The following is a 20,068-nucleotide window of genomic DNA, read 5'->3' on the forward strand; positions in this document are numbered from 1 at the left end:
CCAGCTCCCCCTCGCCCCCAGGGCAGTCCACACTCTCTGGTTAACCATCTGGTGTTTAGGTGGTTCATTGAAGAAAGGAAAAAACAGACTATACCGAATGCTGATTCTGCTGCTTTAGTGGGAAAAAATTACCAACAGGCAAGTGGCAAACAACAAAACTTTCGAAAAAGCAGACCCGGGAGAGTCCAGAGAAGTTTCATAATGGGTATGAATAGTGCTTTTGCTGTCTTCTTCTCCTTCTTCTTCTTCTTCTTTTTTTTTTTTTTTTTATCTTGCTGGGTTTTGATGTGGATCTCTATTTGTTCAGGAAATCATGACGTGGGTTCTGGGCAGGGTTTGAGGTTTTGGAACTTTTTCTAAAAGGGACAGAGTGCACCCTGCTGCATTTCCTCACCGTGAGGTCAGCGTGCAGGCAGCAGAGCTGACGCGAGCCGGTCGCCATGCAGCCGCTCCTCTTGGGCAGTAGGCTCGCCCTGGCTCTTGCCCTCCTCCTGGTTTTGGATTCTTCAGTTCAAGGTAAGACCCAGGAATCTCGTCCCCCTCCCCCTCTATCTTTGCAAGCCCCGGGGTCCACACAAATGATTATATTCACTCTAAGGTACAGAATGTATTCTATCATAGGCAAGGAGGCAAAGAGAAAGGATGGAGGGGGGGATGCTGAACTCTTTAATGTGAGTTTAGTTAAGAAAAATGACACCCTGAGACAGGTGTGGGCTCGTAAACTCTCACCGTGCTCAAAACGTGCTCTTTTATTTTTGGATGAAGAGGTATAGTTTGGGGCACCTGGGTGGCTCAGTCGGTTAAGCAGCTGCCTTCACCTCAGGTCATGACCCCAGAGTCCTGGGATCGAGCCCCACATCGGGATCCCTGCTCAGTGGAGAGCCTGCTTCTCCCTCTCTCTCTGCCTGCTGCTCTGCCTACTTGTGTTCTCTCTCCATCTCTCTAATAAATAAATAAATAAATAAATAAATAAATAAATAAATAAAATCTTAAAAAAAAAAAAAGGTATAGTTTATAAACTTCTAAAACCTCAAGGAAGGTCAACTGACGAGTCCCTAAACTTTACCTCTGAAACTGAATAATATACCGTAGGTTAGTTAAATTGAATTTTAAATGAAAAAAGTTTTTAAAACTCCAGAAAGGAATACAGGAGAAGATGGACCGTTGAGAGAATACCTACCTCTCCCTAAGGGTTTATATCAGTCCCAAGTTTTAACATATTATGGTAGTGTCGTAATTATTCTAACAGTGGAAAGTGATATATTTTAAAAATCAGAGTAAATTTGACTGTGTATTTTTTCCTTTTTTTTTTTTTTTAAATTGAGTTCTTAGTGAAAATTCAACTATGGTTAGACATAGTACAAACCCTCTTGGTTTAAAGAGAGACCAGTGAATTTTAGTATTTGTGCTGTTGCCCAGACACATTACATTTGGAAATTTCTTGTTAGGTTTCTCTATCATTTAGGGTTGTTTAGTCAAACTGAAACAACTTAATATTCTTATGATGAAGACAACAGAAATGACCAGTTTGTAAGAAGAATATAGTTTCTTTTCTTTTGGTAAATATGGGATCATGTCTAAATAAGGCAGAAGGCCATGGCCTGATAAACACACGGGAGAATTTATAGGAGGAAATTCTTTAAATTTTCCCAATTTGTACAAGAAATAGTGACTTAACAGTGACACACATGTCCTGGATTTGTTTCTTCGAAGTGACTTCTAGTTGTCCCATTTTTACTTCTGGTGGAAATGAAATCGTACAGATAATCTCAGATATATTCATTATATATTGGAAACTTATCAAGTAATTTTCTTCTTGTTATGCAATTATTGAAGAAAATAACTGCAAATAATGTTGCTGAAACTTTTCTACTAATTATGTATTTTAAAAATTTTTTATAATCTGTAATTTTTAAAGCATAAAACAGTATTGATTTTAAGAAACAGTCTTGGGTCTTCTAGGGAAAATCTGGAGCTTGATGAAATAATTCCCTAATGTGTTCTGACAAGATCCTGAGTAATAAGGTCTACATCTGTAGCACAAACTCGAGTGACTAGTGCGGGGGGGGGGTCCACCCCTGCCAGAGCTGAGTTAGTCTTTACATAGTCGAGATTTCCCCCAAATATCACATTGCCCGCTAAAATTCAGTAGGTAAAACGAATTGAAACAGAAGCATTCCTGGACGCCTGAGTGGCTCAGGTCATGATCCTCGGGGACCTGGGATCAAGCCCCGAGTCTGGCTCCCTGCTAAGAGGGGAGTCTGCTTCCCCCCTCCCTCTGCCCCTGCTCGTGCTCTCTCTCTCTTTCTCAAATAAATAAATAAAATCTTTTAAACAGCAAAAACTTTCCTTACGTAGTAGGTATTCATCAGAAAGTGAAGAAACCATTATGAAAACGTATAAAGTACTAGCATTTATGTCATCACCTGTAGGTTTAGCTCTTTGTTGGAAAAGGAACCAAAAAAAGATAGAGTGAATGAACTGAAAAACGGGTATTTCCAAAGGAGAAGTGCCCTTGTTGTGCCCGCATCTGAATAAGAAGGGAAAGAGATGCCCACCCACGGGCGCGTGCCGGCAGCTCCAGGCAGCCATGCCGAAGGCGTGCCACCATTTCCCATCCATCCATGGGATGCCAGGTGCAATTCAACAGCATTCGTCCCCCATCTTTTAAAAAAATGTTTATTTAAACCATTGATTTGACTGAACTGATCAAACCTGGCTTTTGACTTGCTTTTACAGAACATATTCAAAACGTCTCACTGTGTTAGTTTGCTGAGGCTGCACAGTATCCAGACTGGTGTGGCTTAACAGAAATACATTTTCTCACAGTTCTGGAGGCTGGAAGTCCAAGATCAAGATGTCAGTTGGGCAGGTTTCATTCTGAAGCCTCTCTCCTTGGCTTGGAGAAGCCCATCTTCCCTCTGTCTTCACACGGTCCTTCCTCTGTGTGTGTGTGTGTGTGTGTGTGTGTGTGTATGTTAGTGTCTCTTCTTCTAAGGACACCAGCCATATTGGACTAGGGCTCGTCTATATGAACTCATTATCCCTTAATTACCTCTGTGAAGGCACTATCTCCAGATATAATCCCATTCTGAGATACTGAGGGTTAGGACTTCAACATACGAATCGATGGGACACAATTCAGCCCGTATCAGGTACAATAAGTCAAATCCAAGTCAAGACAGGATGTAAAATTGTGCCTGTCAGGTGCAAAGGATGGGAAATTTGGCAATGTGCAGGAGATCCTGAGGAGCACAGGTGGCTATCGATTTAATGTAGAGTGCCAGGGAATTATTGATTATTGATAAGGTCTGTTTTTTTTTTTAAAGATGCCCATAAAGAGAGAAAATGGAAGATCCGTGAGCAGGTGTGGCCAGATCATGTGTTCACTCCACACTCCCTAGATTATAGTAGATACTGATTTCACTTGTGTGTGCTGCTGTTTGATTAAAGTAATTTTGTATCCATTCTCTCATAAATGATCATCACATTACCTGTGAGGAGAAATTAACACCGATTTATAGAGAGAAAATTGATCTTGCATTCACCATCTCATTTGCTCTTTAGATCAATGTCTTGTGAAATATTTGAGACTTGCTTTACACCGTTTACAACTAGTTAATGCTAGAAGTGGTCATCTGGTTTCAGGGTCAGAGTTAACTTTCTGTTGCAGCTTGGCTGTCTTCTAGGTAGATTAGAGATTTTCTTTCTTTCTTCCTTCCTTCCTCCCTCCTCTCTCTTTAAATATTTTTTCCTTAAGTAGGCTCCACGCTGAGTGTGGAGACCAACAAGGGGCTTGAATTCATGACCCTGAGATCAAGACCTGAGCTGAGATCAAGAGTCAACACTTCACCCACTGAGCCACCCAGGCGCCCCTTTAAGGATTTTATTTTTAAGTAATTGCTACACCCAACATGGGACTCGAACATTTTTTTAAAAGATTTTATTTATTTGACAGAGAGAGAGATAGTGAGAGACCACAAGCAGGGGGAGTGGGAGAGGGGGAAGCAGGCTTCCTGCTGAGCAGGGAGCCTCATGTGGGACAGGATCTCAGGACCCTGGGACCGTGACCTGAGCGGAAGGCAGATGCTTAACGACCAAGCCACCCAGGGGCCCCTTATGAGACTTGAACTTATGACTTTGAGATTTTCTTTATTTAAAACAAAAACCCTGGGGCACCTGGGTGGCTCAGTGGGTTAAGGCCTCTGCCTTTAGCTCAGGTCATGATCCCAGGGTGCTGGGATCGAGCCCCGAATTGATCTGCTCACCAGGGAGCCTGCTTCCTCCTCTCTCTCTGCCTGCCTCTCTGCCTACTTGTGATCTCTGTCTGTCAAATAAATAAATAAAATATTAAAAAAAAATAAAACAAAACCCCTTGCTTTGACTATGGTAGACTTGCTATAAAGTTTACCACTGAATTGAGGGTTAGAGAGAGAGAAATTGAAAGTAAACTTGGAACGTTTATAGCTTGTCAAACCATGCAGGGTTGGGGGAACCTTACGTGTCTTGTGGAATTGATTTTCCAATAGGAAGCAACTGCAGCTTAGTGATGTGATGTCTGTTTCAATGCTACCAAAACAATGACCAAAAATGATCTTTTTTTTTACCCCCCCCCATGGCATTTTCCGCTTAAGCTGCTGTAACACACCTGTAGCAAATCTCCATTAAAAACAGGAAATTGGTAAATTGTGATGATGTTAGGGAAATTTTGATATAACAGTATAAAAAGATGCAGAGAGGAGCACTTGACTGGCTTAGTTCATAGAGCATGTGACTCTCGATCTCATGGTTGTGAGTTCGAGCCCAGTGTTGGCCATGGAGACTACTTTAATAAAATAAAAAGTAAAAATATTTTTTAAGAAAGATGCAGAGGGATGACAGGAGTAATGTTCATTCTTAGAAAGCATTTTGGTAAAGCAGGATTAGTGACATTATGTGTGTGTGTGTGTGTGTGTGTGTGTGCGCGCGTGCACGTGCACGTGCACGAATGTGCTGTGGTGGGGACGGTGAGGGAAAGGATTCTAAATAAAACCACTCTTTTCCCTGGAATCCACCACAAAATTAACCAGCAGATCCAGCAGGTGGGGTTTTTGAGGAAGATAACCTTTGTGTCCACTAGCATTCTCCCTTTTCTTTTTCTTTCTTTCTTTCTTTTTTTTTTTTTTTTCAATTACGGTAATCATAATACATTGCTCCCAAGCAAGATAGAGTCAAGGTAGTCCCATGACAGCAGAGGCTGACACTGTTGAATTCACATCATGCCAATACCCTTCAGTAGATACGTCAGGAACTTTGTGTCTGTAACCATGCTTTTTATTTTAGAGCTGACTGAAAATGATCAGCCCCAGATTAGATAAACTTTTTTTGGGGGGGAGGGGGGAGACTTCTACAAGTTTTTAAACAGCTTCATTGAAATAGCCTTCACAAACCATATGGTTCATCCATTTAAAGTGTATAGTTCAGGGACGCATGGGTGGCTCAGTCGGTTAAGCATCTGCTTTCAGCTCAGGTCATGATCCCAGAGTCCTGGGATCGAGTCCTGCATCTCGCTCCTTGCTCAGTGGGAGTCTGCTTCTCTCCTGTCTCTTCCTCTGCCTTGTGCTCTCTCTCTCTTGCTCACTCACTCTCTCTCCCTCTCAAATAAATAAATACATTCTTAAAAAAATAAAGTGTACAGCTCAATGTTTTTTTTTAATGTATGTTGATAGATATATGCAACCATCACCACAGTCTCCTATCATCCCCCCCCAAAAGAAGCCCCTCTTTTTAAAAAAATAGATTTTATTTTTAAGTCATCTCTACACCCAATGTGGAGCTTCAACTTACAACCCTGAGATCAAGAGTCTCATGCTCCCCCAACTGAGCCAGCCAGGCTCCCCAAGAAATCCCTCTATAAATTTCAAAAACAGATTCTGAATTCTGGGGCGGGGGGGTGGATTTTGTATTTTATGATTTGTTTTCACTAATTGGCCAAAGTTGTATTTGTTATGTGGGTGAAAAAATACAGTCTTTCACCTGGACGCTTCCTCCTATAGTTTTGCTTTTCTTTGTAACTTCCTATCTCTGCAAACATTACCTCAGTTGCATGCACACCAGTTGCATGTAAAGGAGAATGCCGAGACCTACCCTGTCCAGAACGATAGCCCCCGAGCACTTGAAATATGGCAAAAGTCCAAACTGACATGTGCTGTTAAGTACAAAATAGACACCAGATTTGGAGACTAACATGAAAAGAAAAATGTAAAATATTAATAACTTGTATATTGCTTAATATATTTATTTTAAGTAGCAATATCTGAATACATTGGATGAGTAAAATGTGTTGACATTAATTTCGCTTGTCTCTTTTTACTTTTAAAAATACGGCTGCTAGAACACTGAAAATAACCTGTGGTTGTCTTCACGCTGTTGGACAGCCCTGGTCTGGCCGGCACAGAGTGTGAAGCTGGCGCCCTCTGCTGGAGATGTTGGGTTTCTACCCCACGTACAATAACGGGGCTTCTAAGAAGCAACCAGATGTCAGACTTAGGCTGTTTTGGGAAAGGATCAGAGACGGAGAAAGAAAACGAAAACATAGTAAATACCATACCTAAAGATTTGTGCTAGATGTTTTACATACTGTTATCTCGTTTGGACTGGAACTCTTTGGGGCTCTGTTATTCACCTTTGAATGATGAGAAATTGAGAATCAGGTACCAAATGGTAGAACGAGTATTTAAATTCTTGATCCCTATTAGCTGTCCACTAGCAGAGATTGGTCACCGTGGTCTTCCTCCTCATCAGAGAAACTAGCATGGAGAGAGCTCGGACCTGGTGCCAGGTGTTATTCTAAGAACCTAGAGTTTATATCTCATTATTCCATCTACGGAGGTACAGGAAGGTTAAGTAAGTTGGTCAAGGATACATAGCCAGTAAGGGGCAGACATTACGTGTTATCTTGCTACCTTATCTCCAGGCTCCAGGCAGTGACAGAACTAACCCATTTTGGATGACTGGCTGTCCCAGACCAGTGGGGAGTATGCGGCTCCTTCTGCCCCTCCCCCACTCATTCCCCCCCTTTCTCTCTTTCTCGCAAAAATAAATAAATAAAGCTTCAAAGGATATGCAGTAACGTACCACTGTCTTCTGCCTACCCATTCCCTCAGGGAGGCTGTTTGTTCTGTATCTGTTCAGAGGTTCAAGATACTTGCACGTAAGCATGTATGTAAATATAGTCTTAAAAACACACACACACTTGTTACCACAATGCATAGTGTTTCTTACTTTTTAAAAATTTAATAATCTACCCTGGAGAATCGATATCAGTCTCCAGAGAGCTGATGCTGCTTTTTTTTTTTAAGATTTTATTTATTTATTGGATAGAGAGAGAGATCACAAGTAGGCAGAGCGGCAGGCAGACAGAGGGGGAAGCAGGCTCCCTGCTGAGCAAAGAACCAGATGTGGAGCTCGATCCCAGGACCCTGGGATCATGACCTGAGCCGAAGACAGAGGCTTAATCCACTGAGCCACCCAGGCCCCCCCCTTTTTAAGAGTTATTTACTTATTTTATTTTATTTTATTTTTTTTAGAAAAGTACAGCTCACCAGTAGCAGAGCTGGGACATTACTCCGGGCAGCTGTTTGCCAAAGCCTATTCTTTTTTTTTTTTTAAGATTTTATTTATTTTTATTTTTTAATTTTTTTTAAAGATTTTATTTATTTATTTATTTGTCAGAGAGAGAGAGAGATCACAAGTAGGCAGAGAGGCAGGCAGAGACAGAGAGAGAAGCAGGTTCCCTGCCGAGCAAGGAGCCTGCTATGGGATTCGATCCCAGGACCCTGGGATCATGACCTGAGCCGAAGGCAGCCGCTTAACCAACTGAGCCACCCAGGCGTCCCTAAGATTTTATTTATTTATTTGACAGAGAAAGACACAGCGAGAGAGGGCACACAAGCGGGGGGGGGGTGGGAGAGGGAGAAGCAGGCTCCCTGCTGAGCAGGGAGCCCGATGAGAGGCTCGATCCCAGGACCCTGGGATCATGACCTGATCGCAGACGCTTGACTGACTGAGCCACCCAGGTGCCCCTGCCAAAGCCCTATTCTAACCTTAAACTCTGGGCTACTTTTCAGGGTTATTGTGAGGACAATGTGTATAAAAGGCTGGCACACAGCAGGTACACCTGTTATATTTACAGTCATAAAAACGGCCCACACCTTACCTTCTGCCAAATTTAGAATCAACTGAATCAAAAGTTTCTTAGGAACAGGGTGATTAGAAGCGGTATAAGAGATATGAATTAACCCTGTGGCTTCCTTGTTTGGGCAGGTTTTCCTGTCCGCAGAGCCAGGTACCAGTGGGTGCGCTGCAGTCCTGACGGCAATTCTGCAAACTGCATTGATGAAAAGGGACCCACGTTCAACTTGCTTCCAGGGGAATCCAAGAGAATCCTTCCTCTGAGGACCGACCCTTCTTCGTAAGTGAACTTTCCCTTATTTTCCTTTCACCCACATCTGTTAAGATCTCGGCTTGGAGATGGGAGCGTTGTCCAGAAGGTCTTTCTTCACCCTCTTGCTTTGATGGTTTGGTTCTCGCTGCACAGTATGTAATAAAACAGTACTGTGTTTACTGGCATTTGAGATGCGCAAGAATGCACGATTCACCTATACTTTTTAAAAAAAAGATTTAATTTATTTATTTGACAGACAGAGATCACAAGTAGGCAGAGAAGCAGGCAGAGAGAGAGATGGGGAAGCAGGTCACCCGCCAAGCAGTGAGCCCGATGTGGGGCTCGCTCCCAGGACCCTGGGATCATGATCTGAGCCAAAGGCAGAAGCTTTAACCCATTGAGCCACCCAGGCGCCCCTCATCTATACTTTTGTAAGGTCTTTTTGTGGGGGCAGAGACAGACATCGAGTGCTTTTCACCAACAAGTACTGGAAACGAGTGAACATTATTTATGTAAGTAGAGCACAGTATCCATTGAAACCCAATCGGAGTCTGTTAACTGAATGGGTAAACAAAACATAGTTTTTCCATAAAGCGGACTATTATTTGACCCAAAGAGACAACAAACTACTGATACATGCTATCACATGAATGAGTCCTGAAAACATTACGCAACGTGAAAGAAAGCAGACACAGAAAGCCACACGTTGTATGATTCTGTCGACATGAAATTCTGGAATAGGCTAATCTATAAAGGTGGGAGATAGATGAGTGGTCCTGGGGGGCTGGAGGAGAGAGTGGACTAGAGTGGGGAGTACAGGTGCGGGATTTTTGAGGGGCGATAAAAATGTACTGAGATTAGATAGTAGTGGAAAAGAAATTAGGGAAAGGAAGAATAAATGGCCATGACTTGTCAGAGAGCAAGCCAGACCTCTTCTTGATCAGCTCAAACCTGCTTTAAACTTGCAAAAAAGATCCAACAGGAATTCGTAAGTAACCAAAATGGAATTGTCTTAGCATCAATTATTTCAATGAATATCAAAGTTATATAACATGCAGCAAAACTGTACTATGAAAAGGATTCTTGTAGAAGGCTTATTCCTTAGATTTAAAAGATTAACCGTTGAAAGTCACTCTCCTTGAAGCTGGGTGGATCATCAAGTCCACGCCAGGTAAGACCATCATCCGTCTGAGGGTCCCGGTGACTCTCTTCATCACTGGCATTCACTGCATGAGAGATGACGTCATCACCACCCTCAAAATGCCAGTCTGCCGTCCTGCTCCTGTGCTGCTGCTTTTAGCCCACAGCATTAAGCCTGAAACTGATTTTATAACATCCTCCTTGGTTTTAACTCAGGGGTTTCCATAGTAATTCATTTGAATCTAAAATGTTAGAGGAATAACCCAAGTTCTCCAAAACAACTGTTTTGCACCATTTCTTCTCTTCTTAAATCTCTTTGATCTTCCCCTTTCCCCAGCCAGGAAAGCTTCCTTCTTACTCTCACACTCCTGACACTTATGAATGAACTGTCTCTGCTCTTGTATCAGTCCTGGGCCCATTTGCTCTCCTGTCCATCTTCCATTTCCCTTCTTGCTCTGTACTGGGTGGGGAGTGAGGGCTCATCCCACTGTCTGCCTTTCTTAGGCTCCCAGGTCTGTGGCTGAGTTTGGCCAATGGAAGGCACAGGAGGGAGATGGGGGAGCATAGGAGGCAGGGGGAGACCAGGATATTTCTTCTCAAGCCCTACCTCTGTCTTATCCATGGCTTCTCTCCTGCCAGATGCTGGGATCAGATAATACCACCTTCTTCCATTGCCCCTCTAGCCCAGAAAGCGAGGTATTTCCTTACTGTAGCCCATCTCTGAGTTTCCTCGCTATCCGCTAGCTGGCTTCACTTATCTAGGACGTCAGCTCTGCCGTTACTCCTCTGAGCCCAGTATCTTCTTGCTGTCGGTGTGCAGACATTCTCTAGCATCTCGTACAGTCGGGTGAACTCTCTTCTTTGACTCTGCATCCCTGCCAGCCATCTGCTCCTCTGCACAGGAAAACTTACCGAAAGGGATGCTTCCTATCTCCCCGCTCCTCTACCCCTTCTGTTTGAACTTTTGTTCCCACCTTCCACTCAAGAGTCCTTGTTAAGGTCGCGGTTACTCCTGCTTAACACATCCACTGTTTACTTCTCTACTCCTCTCCTTACTCAGCTTCTTAATTACCTTCAAAAACAGTTGACCGCCCCCTCCCCCAACCCTTCTTTCCTCCCTTCAAAATTTGTTCTTCTCTGGGCTTCCATGGCCCCACCTTATCTTGAGTTTTCTTCTGCTTCCCTGATTGTACTTTCTCCTCCGTTCAGTATTTAATAAGTTGTTGGTGTGGCCCTGACTCTGTCCAAGGCCCTTTCTCGATCTGCAATTTTGTTTAGGTGACCTCATCCTCTTCTATGGCTTCCACTGTGCGTGCGCATGTGCGCATGTGCGGGCGTGCATACAGCACTATGGATCTGTGTTTCCAGCTCTGATCCCTTTTCCCTGACCTCACAGTGTAACTAACCCGCTGGTCACCCTCTAGTACATTAGTCTATTTCACTTCTCCGCAAGGCATTTAGCACCGCCTCGTGTTTTCCTGATTTATTCATATTTTTATTGTCTGTCTTCCCCAACAAGTTCTAAATTTCTTGAGCAGGGACCTCATCTGTCAGTCCCCATTCTTAACTAGGCACTTAGAACAGGGATCGGATGTTCAATATTTACTGAATGCATGCATGAATGAAGCTCTAATCTGTTATATGGCCTGTGGGTTGTTATTTTCATGGAAAACATGACCCATAGACTATAATATTAATTTTTGTCTCAGATGCTTAGTTGCCTTGTTCTACCACTGAGGGGTAACACCATTCCTCTGGTCTTTGGTGCTGAGTGGACTTCTAACCACCAAACTGAGCCCAGCTGAATGAATACACTTACTTTTTGAGAGGAAATTAGTTAATTGGTGGTAAACATAATGTTTAACTAGTTAGAGAATTTCTTAAGAATGAGTTTTGTTGATATTTTGTGAATTATTAGAAGTTTTGTAGGAATTTTATGTTAGAAAAAAATGTCATCTATCTAAGCTAACTTACACTTGTTTGTCCTTTCTTTAATGGAAGAAAATGGGAAAGGCTTCTTCTTCTTTTTTTTTTCTTTAATAAATGACTCCTTAAATTTACCAAGTACAGAATTACTATGCTAGTGGTAAGAAAAGTAGCATTGTTTATTATGAGTCTGCAATGCATAGATGTTGACTGATAAATAGAATGAGTTAAGTACAAGTATAGGCAAACATGTAGAAAGGTCTGCTTTGTTTTTTGTTTTAAAACATTGAATAACTGGGAAACTTTTAACTTTTAATTTGAGCAACCAGCTGGCTGCATTAATTTTCTGTCTTAAAAAATTTATTATGATTATATTCCTTAAGTCTCAAACTTTACTTTTTTTCCCCCTTTCATTTTTTTCTTACTTCAGAATGACAAGACCCCAGAACTTGAATAATGTCTTCTCTCTTTCTGAGGACTATTTTGTGTCTGGCTCTGGCTCTGGCTCTGGATCAGGATCTGGAAGTGGCTTAACTGAAATTGAAGAAGAATACCAACCAGTAGATGAAAACAATGCATTTTATTACAACTTTCGGCCTCTGAAGAGAAATCCACCATCAGACAACCAGGACTTGGTCCAAGATGGACCAGAAGAGAATTTTATTATGTAAAAGAGTTTCCATCTTGATGTCAGGCAGTGCATTCAATATATTTTATGTATCATAGTTAAATGATTACTTTTGCAACAAAAGGTCTTATGGAAACTTTAAAACATCTGAAAAAGAAGTTTAGGTTTTATTACCTTTTTTCCCTCATGAATTCTTAAAGCTTCCTTTATCCTATTGTCCTGGAAAATACCTGTATTTCCTTTGTATCATACTTAACCAACGTCATTATGATATTAACTGGACCATTCTTGTCTATAAAATTGCCTTAAAGAATAAATTATACTTATTTTAAAAGTTCAGTTTGAGAAGCGAGTTGACAGGCAATATTTCATATCAAAGTCTTCAGAAACCTGACTCTGGTTGTGAATTATAGATATGCCTCTTTTCTTATGAAAAACCCAGATGCAACACATGATGAATTTATAGGCCGTTTGACAAGTCCAGTGTAAAGTGTATTACTTTAATGTTACCACTGGATGTGTTTGCAGAGCTGGTGGACATTGTTCATTGAGAAGTATGATTGCTGTTACAATTAGAAATGGAACACCCAAAGTAAAGCACAGTATGTTCTCAATAATTCATACTGCTTTACTTTTCTCCGTGGATATCTATGTATTTTCAAACCTTATCCTATTAAAGCAGAACTATAATCAACATGTTAAGCTGTCTGGGGTCTCTTGTTCTAAACTCAGGAAGTAATTATTTTTGTTCAGATGTTTCTAGAAGTCTTATCAACAAAGTAATCTGTGAGATTATTTTACAGAGCAAATTTTGGAACTAGAATCCAATCCTATTCACTAGCAAATCAAGCAAACAGTTATGGGAGAACAAGAAGCTTGTTCTTGTCCAAACACTTCCTCTTCTTGAAGGCTTTTCCCATCCTGGTTCCCCTGAGTTCTGAAAAGCTTGTAAGCATCGTTTTCATGAATCCTGTTCTGCACGGTCCAGATCTCCTCGTCAGCACCGAGGACTTACGCAAATCAGTCTCTGCTGAAAAGAGCCACCTTGTCCAAGGCTCCACCTTTTCCCAGGGCAGCCGGCATCTAATGACTGGTTGGTGGGAACATATGAATGCCAGGCGCTTCGCCTGAACTTCGGGTAACTCAGAAGGGCAATTGCAGATTTGAGCTCCCTGACAGGATCGTCAACACCTTGTTGGGCCAGCTTTGCGGTGCAGTTTCTTTCTTTGCTTAGTCTTGCTTCTTTCCAGTCTCCTTCCAGGTATCCTGAGAGAGCTCTCTTAGAAATTCTCTGCCTGGCTCCATGGAGAATCCAACCTGTGATAGTTGGTGCCAGGAGGAGTGGAAGGCAGATGCGATAATGGGACTTGGGGGGCACCTGGGTGGCTCAGTTAAGCATCAGCCCTTGGCGCAGGTCATGATCTTGGGGTCCTGGGATGGAGCCCTGCATTGTGCTCCATGCTCAGTGGGGAGTCTGCTTCTTCCTCTCCCTCTGCCATGCACTCCTCCCCCCACCCACTCCAGCCACGAGCTCGTGTGTGTACTCTCTCTTTCTCTCTCAGATAAATGCGGAGCTAGATCCCTTGCTGCCCGGCTGACAATGAAGACCCCATCCCTGGCCGTAGATGCAGCACAGTCCCAAGACAGGGTTACAATTGTTAACATTTTCAGATGATGGACTGGGTTGGCACACCAGTGTGAGGGAGGGCACCCCGGTGTGGAGTACGAGGCACTGAGAAACAGGAGACAGTAGTAATTATAAAGACAATAGTATTGGATGTCTATTGCTGGAAGCAATGAAGAGTTTTAAAAGAGAGAATGAAAAATCAAGGATAATGAATTAAAGGCTAGCTGTGAAAACAAATGAGATTCCCCCCTCCCCGCAAGTTTTCAGGCAGGCCTCAGAGACCCTGCAAGTTCCGTTCCAGATCACCACCATAGAGTGAACAGTGCAATAAGTGAGTCAAATGAATTGTAGTCTCCCATTCCGCGTAAGAGCTATGTTTCACTATACCATAGTCTATTAAGGATGCTATAGCATTGTGTCTACAAAAACAATGTACGTACCTTAATTTAAAAATACGTTATGGCTAAAAAATGTTAACCATCCTCTTTTAGTGAATCATAATCTTTTTGCTAGTGAAGTGTCTTGTCTTGATGTTGATGTCTGCTGGCTGATCAGGGTGACGGTTGCTCAAGTTTGGGGTGCCTGCAGCAATTTCTTAAAATCAGACAATTTTAGCCACATTGATCAACTCTCCCTTCATGGATGATGTCTCTGTTGCGTGGGATGCTGTTGGATAGCATTTTGTCCACAGTAGAACTTCTTTCAAAATTGGGGTCTGTTCTCTCAAGCCCTGCCCCTGCTCTAACCGTGGATGTGATATTCTAAGTCCTTAGTTGTCATTTCAGCCGCCTTCACGGTGTCTTCACCAAGACTAGTTCCTGTCCCCAGAAACCACCTTCTCTGCTGATCCAGAGGAAGCAACTCCCTAGCTGTTCAGGTTTGGTCATGAGTTTGTAGCCATGAAGCCCCAGCTCCAGGCTCCCCTTCTAGTTCCAGTTCTAGTTCTGGTTCTAGTTCTAGTTCCAGTTCTAGTTCTGGTTCCAGTTCCGGTTCCGGTTCTGGTTCTAGTTCTAGTTCCAGTTCCAGTTCTGGTTCCAGTTCCGATTCTAGTTCCAGTTCTAGTTCTAGTTCTAGTTCTCTTGCTGTTTCCACCACATCTGCAGCTACTACCTCCACGGAAGTCTCCAACCCTTGAAAGTCATCCAGGAAGGTCAGAATTAACCTCTTCCACACCCTTATTCATGTTGTATTTTGACCACTTCCCACGAATCACGAATGTTCTTAATGGCATCTAGAATGGTGAATCCTTTCCAGAAGGTTTTCCATTTACTTTGTGCAGACTCATCAGAGGATCACTATCCATGGCAGTTATAGCCTTAAGAAATATATTTGTTTAAATAATAAGACTTTCAAGTCTTGTTCCAGGTCTCCTTGATCCAGTCTGTAGGATGGATGCTGTGTGATGCGTGACAATAACATTAACCTCTTTGTACATCTCCATCAGAGCTCTTGGGTGACTTGGTGACATTGTCAATGACCAGTAACATTTTGAAATATTTTTTCTAAGCAAGCAGGTAGTAAACTATGTTGTAAACAGATGTGCTATCATCTAAGCTTTGCCCCATTTATAGATCACAGGCAGAGTAGGTTTAACAGAATTCTTAAGGGCCCTAGGACTTTTGGAATGGTAAATGAGCACTGGCTTCAAGTTAAAGTCACCAGCTGCATTAGCCCCTTGCAAGAGAATCAGTCGGTGCTGTGCAGCTTTAAAGCCAGACATTGACTTTGATCTTGCTATGGAAGTTCTAGATGGCATCTTCTGCCAGCAGAAGGCTGTTTTATTTTTTTTTAAAGATTTTATTTATTTATTTGACAGAGAGAGAAATCACAAGTAGACAGAGAGGCAGGCAGAGAGAGAGGGGGAAGCAGGCTCCCTGCCGAGCAGAGAGCCTGATGCGGGGCTCGATCCCAGGACCCTGAGATCATGACCTGAGCCGAAGGCAGAGGCTCAACCCACTGAGCCACCAGGTGCCCCACTTTTATTTATAGAGTGCAGCGCCTTCGTGAACGATCTCGGCTTGATCTTCTGGATAAGTTGCTGCAGCTTTGACATCAGCAGTTGCTACCTCACCTTATACATTTTTTTTCCTTTGAGAGAGAGAGAGTCTTAAGCAGGCTCCACGCCCAGTGTGTGAGCCCATGCAGGGCTCAATCTCCTGACCCGTGATCATGACTTGAGTTGAAATCAAGAGTGGGACACTTAACTGACCGAGCCATACAGGCACCCCCTCCCCTTGCATTTCTATGTTATGGAGACTGCTTCTTTCCTTAAACCTCAAGAAGCAAACTCTGCTAGCTTCAGACTTTTCTTTTGCAGCTTCCTCCCCTCTCTCAGCCTTCACAGAATTGAAGAGAGTTAAGGCCTTGCTCTGCATTACGTTTTGGCTTAGGGGAATGATGTAGCTGGTTTGATCTATCCAACCACTCAAACTTTCTCCATATCAGCGTAAGGCTATTTTGCTTTCTTATCATTCGTGGGTTCACTAGAGTACCACTTTTCATTTCCGTCAAGAACTTTTCCCTTGTATTCACAACTTGGCTAACTGTTGGGTGCAAGAGGCCTCACTTTCAGCCGATCCAGATTTTCAACCTGCCTTCCTCACTAAGCTTAGTCATTTCCAGCTTTTGATCTAAAGTGAGACACGTGCACCTCTTCCTTTCACTTGAACACTACGAGACCATTGTAGTGTTATTAACTGGCCTAATTTCAATATTGTTGTGTCTCGGTATAGGGAGGCTGGAGGAGAGAGAGACACACACGGGGAATTGCCTGATGAGTGGAGCAGTCAGAGCACATACAACATTCATTGATTAAGTTTGCCATCTTTTATATGTGCAATTTATGATACACCAAGACAATTACAATGGTAACATCGAAGATCACTGATCACAGATCACCCTGACAAATACAATAATAATGAAAAAGTTAGAAATGTTGTGAGAATTACTACAATATGACACAGAAAGTGAGCAAATGCTGGTGAAAAAATGGTGCCGAGAGACATGTTGCCAGAAACCAATTTCTAAAAAACACAATACCTGCGAATCACAAGAACGTGAAGCACCATCAGATGGTTATGCTTGTATTAAGAAGCTGTCTTCCACAGTAGAAGTGTAGAAGCAGCTGAGGACCAGGCCTGTGATGTAATCTGAAGACTAACGGGGTTCACAAATGTTAACTTGTCAACCTAGAAGTCTGTTATGTAAAGTCAGGGCCCTGATTAGGAAAAAGTGTGGCCCTGAGAGAGGACATCTAGGTTGATACATTCAGATCTTGATGCCCTGGATTCCCTCAAGCCCTCTGAACTTAAGAAGAGGCCCCTTCCTTAAGAACAAATGCTTGGCTTGAAAATTATTAAGAGGTGTGTGCCCTTCGACATCACATGGACGCTTCCTCAAGGTCTAGCCCCATCTTCCCTCCTAGCCCTGAGGTCAATGACTACAGTTACAATAAAAACGAACAGGGAAAGAAAGGTAATATAGTCTCAAGATTCTGCTAAGAAAGAAAGGTAATATAGTCTCAAGATTCTGCAGGACCCAGCCGTCATGTATCTCAGCAGCTGAGTATCTGTGGGACTTAATTCTAAGAGCACTAGATTAAGGGATAAAAGTAAAATGTAAAGTAGGATCAAGCAGCGTTTACCAACCTAGAAGTACTATTGTGGGATACACGTTTTAACACCCTGGCGAGAACTCCAGGAGAAGGTGTTGATGCATCCCTAAAATGGCTCTCAGAAGCTTGAAGGAAGTGACCACCCTTCTCAAGTGGATTGGAAATGCTATAGCCGCCATGGCGAGCAATGGAAGAAGGGGTGAAAAGGTTTAAGGAAGTGAGTATGTTAAATGAACAGACTGTAAGCCTTGAAAACCCACCAGAGGGCTTTGTTCTGCAGGAAGGCCCAAGCAATAAAGATATGCTGGTGAGAACGACATGTCTGAGCTCATTGCTGAGCCACTGGTATGGCGCCATTTTTCAAGGAGACCTCTGTGACAAGTTGACTGTATCAGGCCCTTTCCATCCTGGAGGGGCCAGGGATTTGTTCTAATAGGAACAGACATGTACTCTAGGTATGGATTTGCCTTTCTTACCTGCAGGGCCTCCAACAACACCAGTATCTAAGGGTTATTGATCCTTAGAATGTTTGACCCACAAACATGATTGCATCCAACCAAAGGAGCCACTTCACAGCAAAGACTTCCGCAGAGGTACATGACCATGAGATCCACGGGTTCCATCACATCTCCTAGATGCCACCCACACAATGGAATGATTGCTGTTGAAGGTAACAGCCAAGATACCAGCGTTGATATAATACACTGAAGCTGGGATGCCAACTTCCAGGATGCAGTACACATGTTAAATCAATAAGCTTTATATCATGCTGGGTCCATACTATGTAGAATACATGGTTCCAGGAACCAAGAAGTGGAAGTAGGATAGGACGTAGTTAACATCAAACCCACTGTGGGGAATTTGTGCTTCCTATCCCTGTAATTCTGTGTTCTGCAGATTTAGATGTTATAGTTCTTTAGGGGAAACTTCTTCACCAGGGGACTTAATAAGAATCCTATTGAACTTCAAGCTACGGCTGTCAACATTCGGGTAACTTCCAATTCCAATCGCCGTTGTTGATCCTAAGAATACCCGTTGGTAAGTTTGCTCTACAACTTTGCTTCTCATAGAACCCAACTCACAGAAATTATCTTTATAGCAATTTACTTTTGGTGACAGTTGTTACGTTATACCTTGATCTTTCCATTACTAAATCTACCAGTGATTATTTAACAGGAAATTTGTGAGGTTTTTTTGCTCAGTAGGGTGTTACTGTCATGAGACCTATTTTTTGGCTCCCATAACTAGTATAGCAGAGGGGGAAAGGCATGTGTTAGAAAATATACATATTGCTTTGTGTTTTCTATTTAAGTGTTACGCTTTACACATCTGAAGAAAGAATATAGTGTAGGTTGGTTTTTTTTTTTTTTTTTTTTTTTTGGTAGTTTCAAGTTTTAAAAAAAATTCTAGCTACTTGGCAGGCCTGGGTGGCTCAGTCAGTTAAGCGTCTGACTTTGGCTCAGGCCATGATTGCAGGGACCTGGGAGGGAGTCCTACATTTGGCTCCTTGATCAGCAGGGAGACTGCTTCTCTCTCTGCCTGCTGCTCCCCGGGGCTCCTTGTCTTTTCTCAATCTCTCTCTGATAACTAAAATAAGTGAAATCTTAAAAAAAGTTATAAATTCCAGTTACTTAACATAGAGTGTAATATTGGTTTCAGGAACAGAATTCAGTGATTCATCACTTCCATACAACACCCAGTGCTCATCACAACACGTGCCCTCCCTCACACCCATCACCCATTTAACCCATCCCCAGGCTGATTTTTATTTTAAAAAATGACACTTTTATTGAGAAAAATCTTCAACTTGCCCCAAAGGAAATATGGATTATTTCTATCTTTAGAGAGGTAATTAGACTGCATGAAAAAGTATGAGCTTTAGAACTGCAAAGTCTTGGCTTAAATACTAATTTCAGTCTTTATTAGCTTTTTAAAAAAAACTTTTTATTTATTTGACACAGAGAGAGAGAGAGAGAGAGAGAGAGAGAGAGATCATAAGTAGGCAGGCAGGGGCGGAGGGGAAGCAGGCTCCCCGCTGAGCAGAGAACCCGATGTGGGCCTCAATCCCAGGACCCTAAGACCATGACCTGAGCCAAAGGCAGAGGCTTAACCCACTGAGCCACCCAGGTGCCCCAGTTTTCATTAGCTTTTAATCAAGACAAGTTCCTTCTGCTAAGCTTGTCCAGGGAGGACACTGTAGTGAAGGAGTTAACTGTGTGGCCTCTGAGGACAGATTACCTGGAATTACAACTCTGTCACTTACCAGCCAGGCAAGCTTAGATGAATTACTTAACCTCCCTGTACCTCAGTTTCTTCTTTAGAATGAAGATAACGATAGTGCCTACCTTCCAGCATTATTGAGAAGATTAAATAAATTAATGTATGTGAAGCGTCATTGAGCAAGTGATCAATAAACATGGGTTATTATCATTATCTATCCTATAGGTTAACAATATTTGCCCATAGGTTGTGGTAAAGATCAAATGAGGCAAGATATGAGATACGATTAGCTCAGCTCCTGGCACATAGTTAGCCCCAGAGACAATTATAATCATGGAAACGTGTGTTACAGCTGCTTCATAAGATTCAAAATTCCATCTATGTGCAGATAAGGTGCTGGGGTTGGAGACACAAAGGGAAACAAAGACATACAAGATAGCCTTTGTCCTTGAGTTTAGAGTCTCACAGAGATTGAGTGAGAAAGGATGT

At 42.5% G+C, this 20,068-nt stretch overlaps 1 protein-coding gene across 1 annotated transcript; it reads left to right on the forward strand.

Annotated features, from left to right (window-relative positions):
* The first annotated feature begins 354 nt into the window (after positions 1 to 354).
* On the forward strand, positions 355 to 12,813 carry SRGN (serglycin). Its single transcript, XM_047702126.1, has 3 exons — positions 355 to 516; positions 8,305 to 8,452; positions 11,922 to 12,813. Exons 1-3 carry the CDS (start codon positions 441 to 443, stop codon positions 12,160 to 12,162), a joined length of 465 nt encoding a protein of 154 aa, XP_047558082.1. The 5' UTR covers positions 355 to 440; the 3' UTR covers positions 12,163 to 12,813.
* Positions 12,814 to 20,068: the final 7,255 nt, after the last annotated feature.

The sequence above is a fragment of the Lutra lutra genome, chromosome 14, assembly GCF_902655055.1.
Source record: "Lutra lutra chromosome 14, mLutLut1.2, whole genome shotgun sequence".
NCBI lineage: Eukaryota > Metazoa > Chordata > Mammalia > Carnivora > Mustelidae > Lutra > Lutra lutra.

What these genes read in the sequence shown, in the direction of transcription:
- SRGN (XM_047702126.1), top strand. Translation starts at nt 441, where the DNA reads ATGCAGCCGCTCCTCTTGGGCAGTAGGCTCGCCCTGGCTCTTGCCCTC. An exon ending in TTTGGATTCTTCAGTTCAAG is followed by an intron (nt 517 to 8,304) that starts GTAAGACCCAGG and finishes TTGTTTGGGCAG; the next exon opens with GTTTTCCTGTCCGCAGAGCC. An exon ending in CTGAGGACCGACCCTTCTTC is followed by an intron (nt 8,453 to 11,921) that starts GTAAGTGAACTT and finishes TTCTTACTTCAG; the next exon opens with AATGACAAGACCCCAGAACT.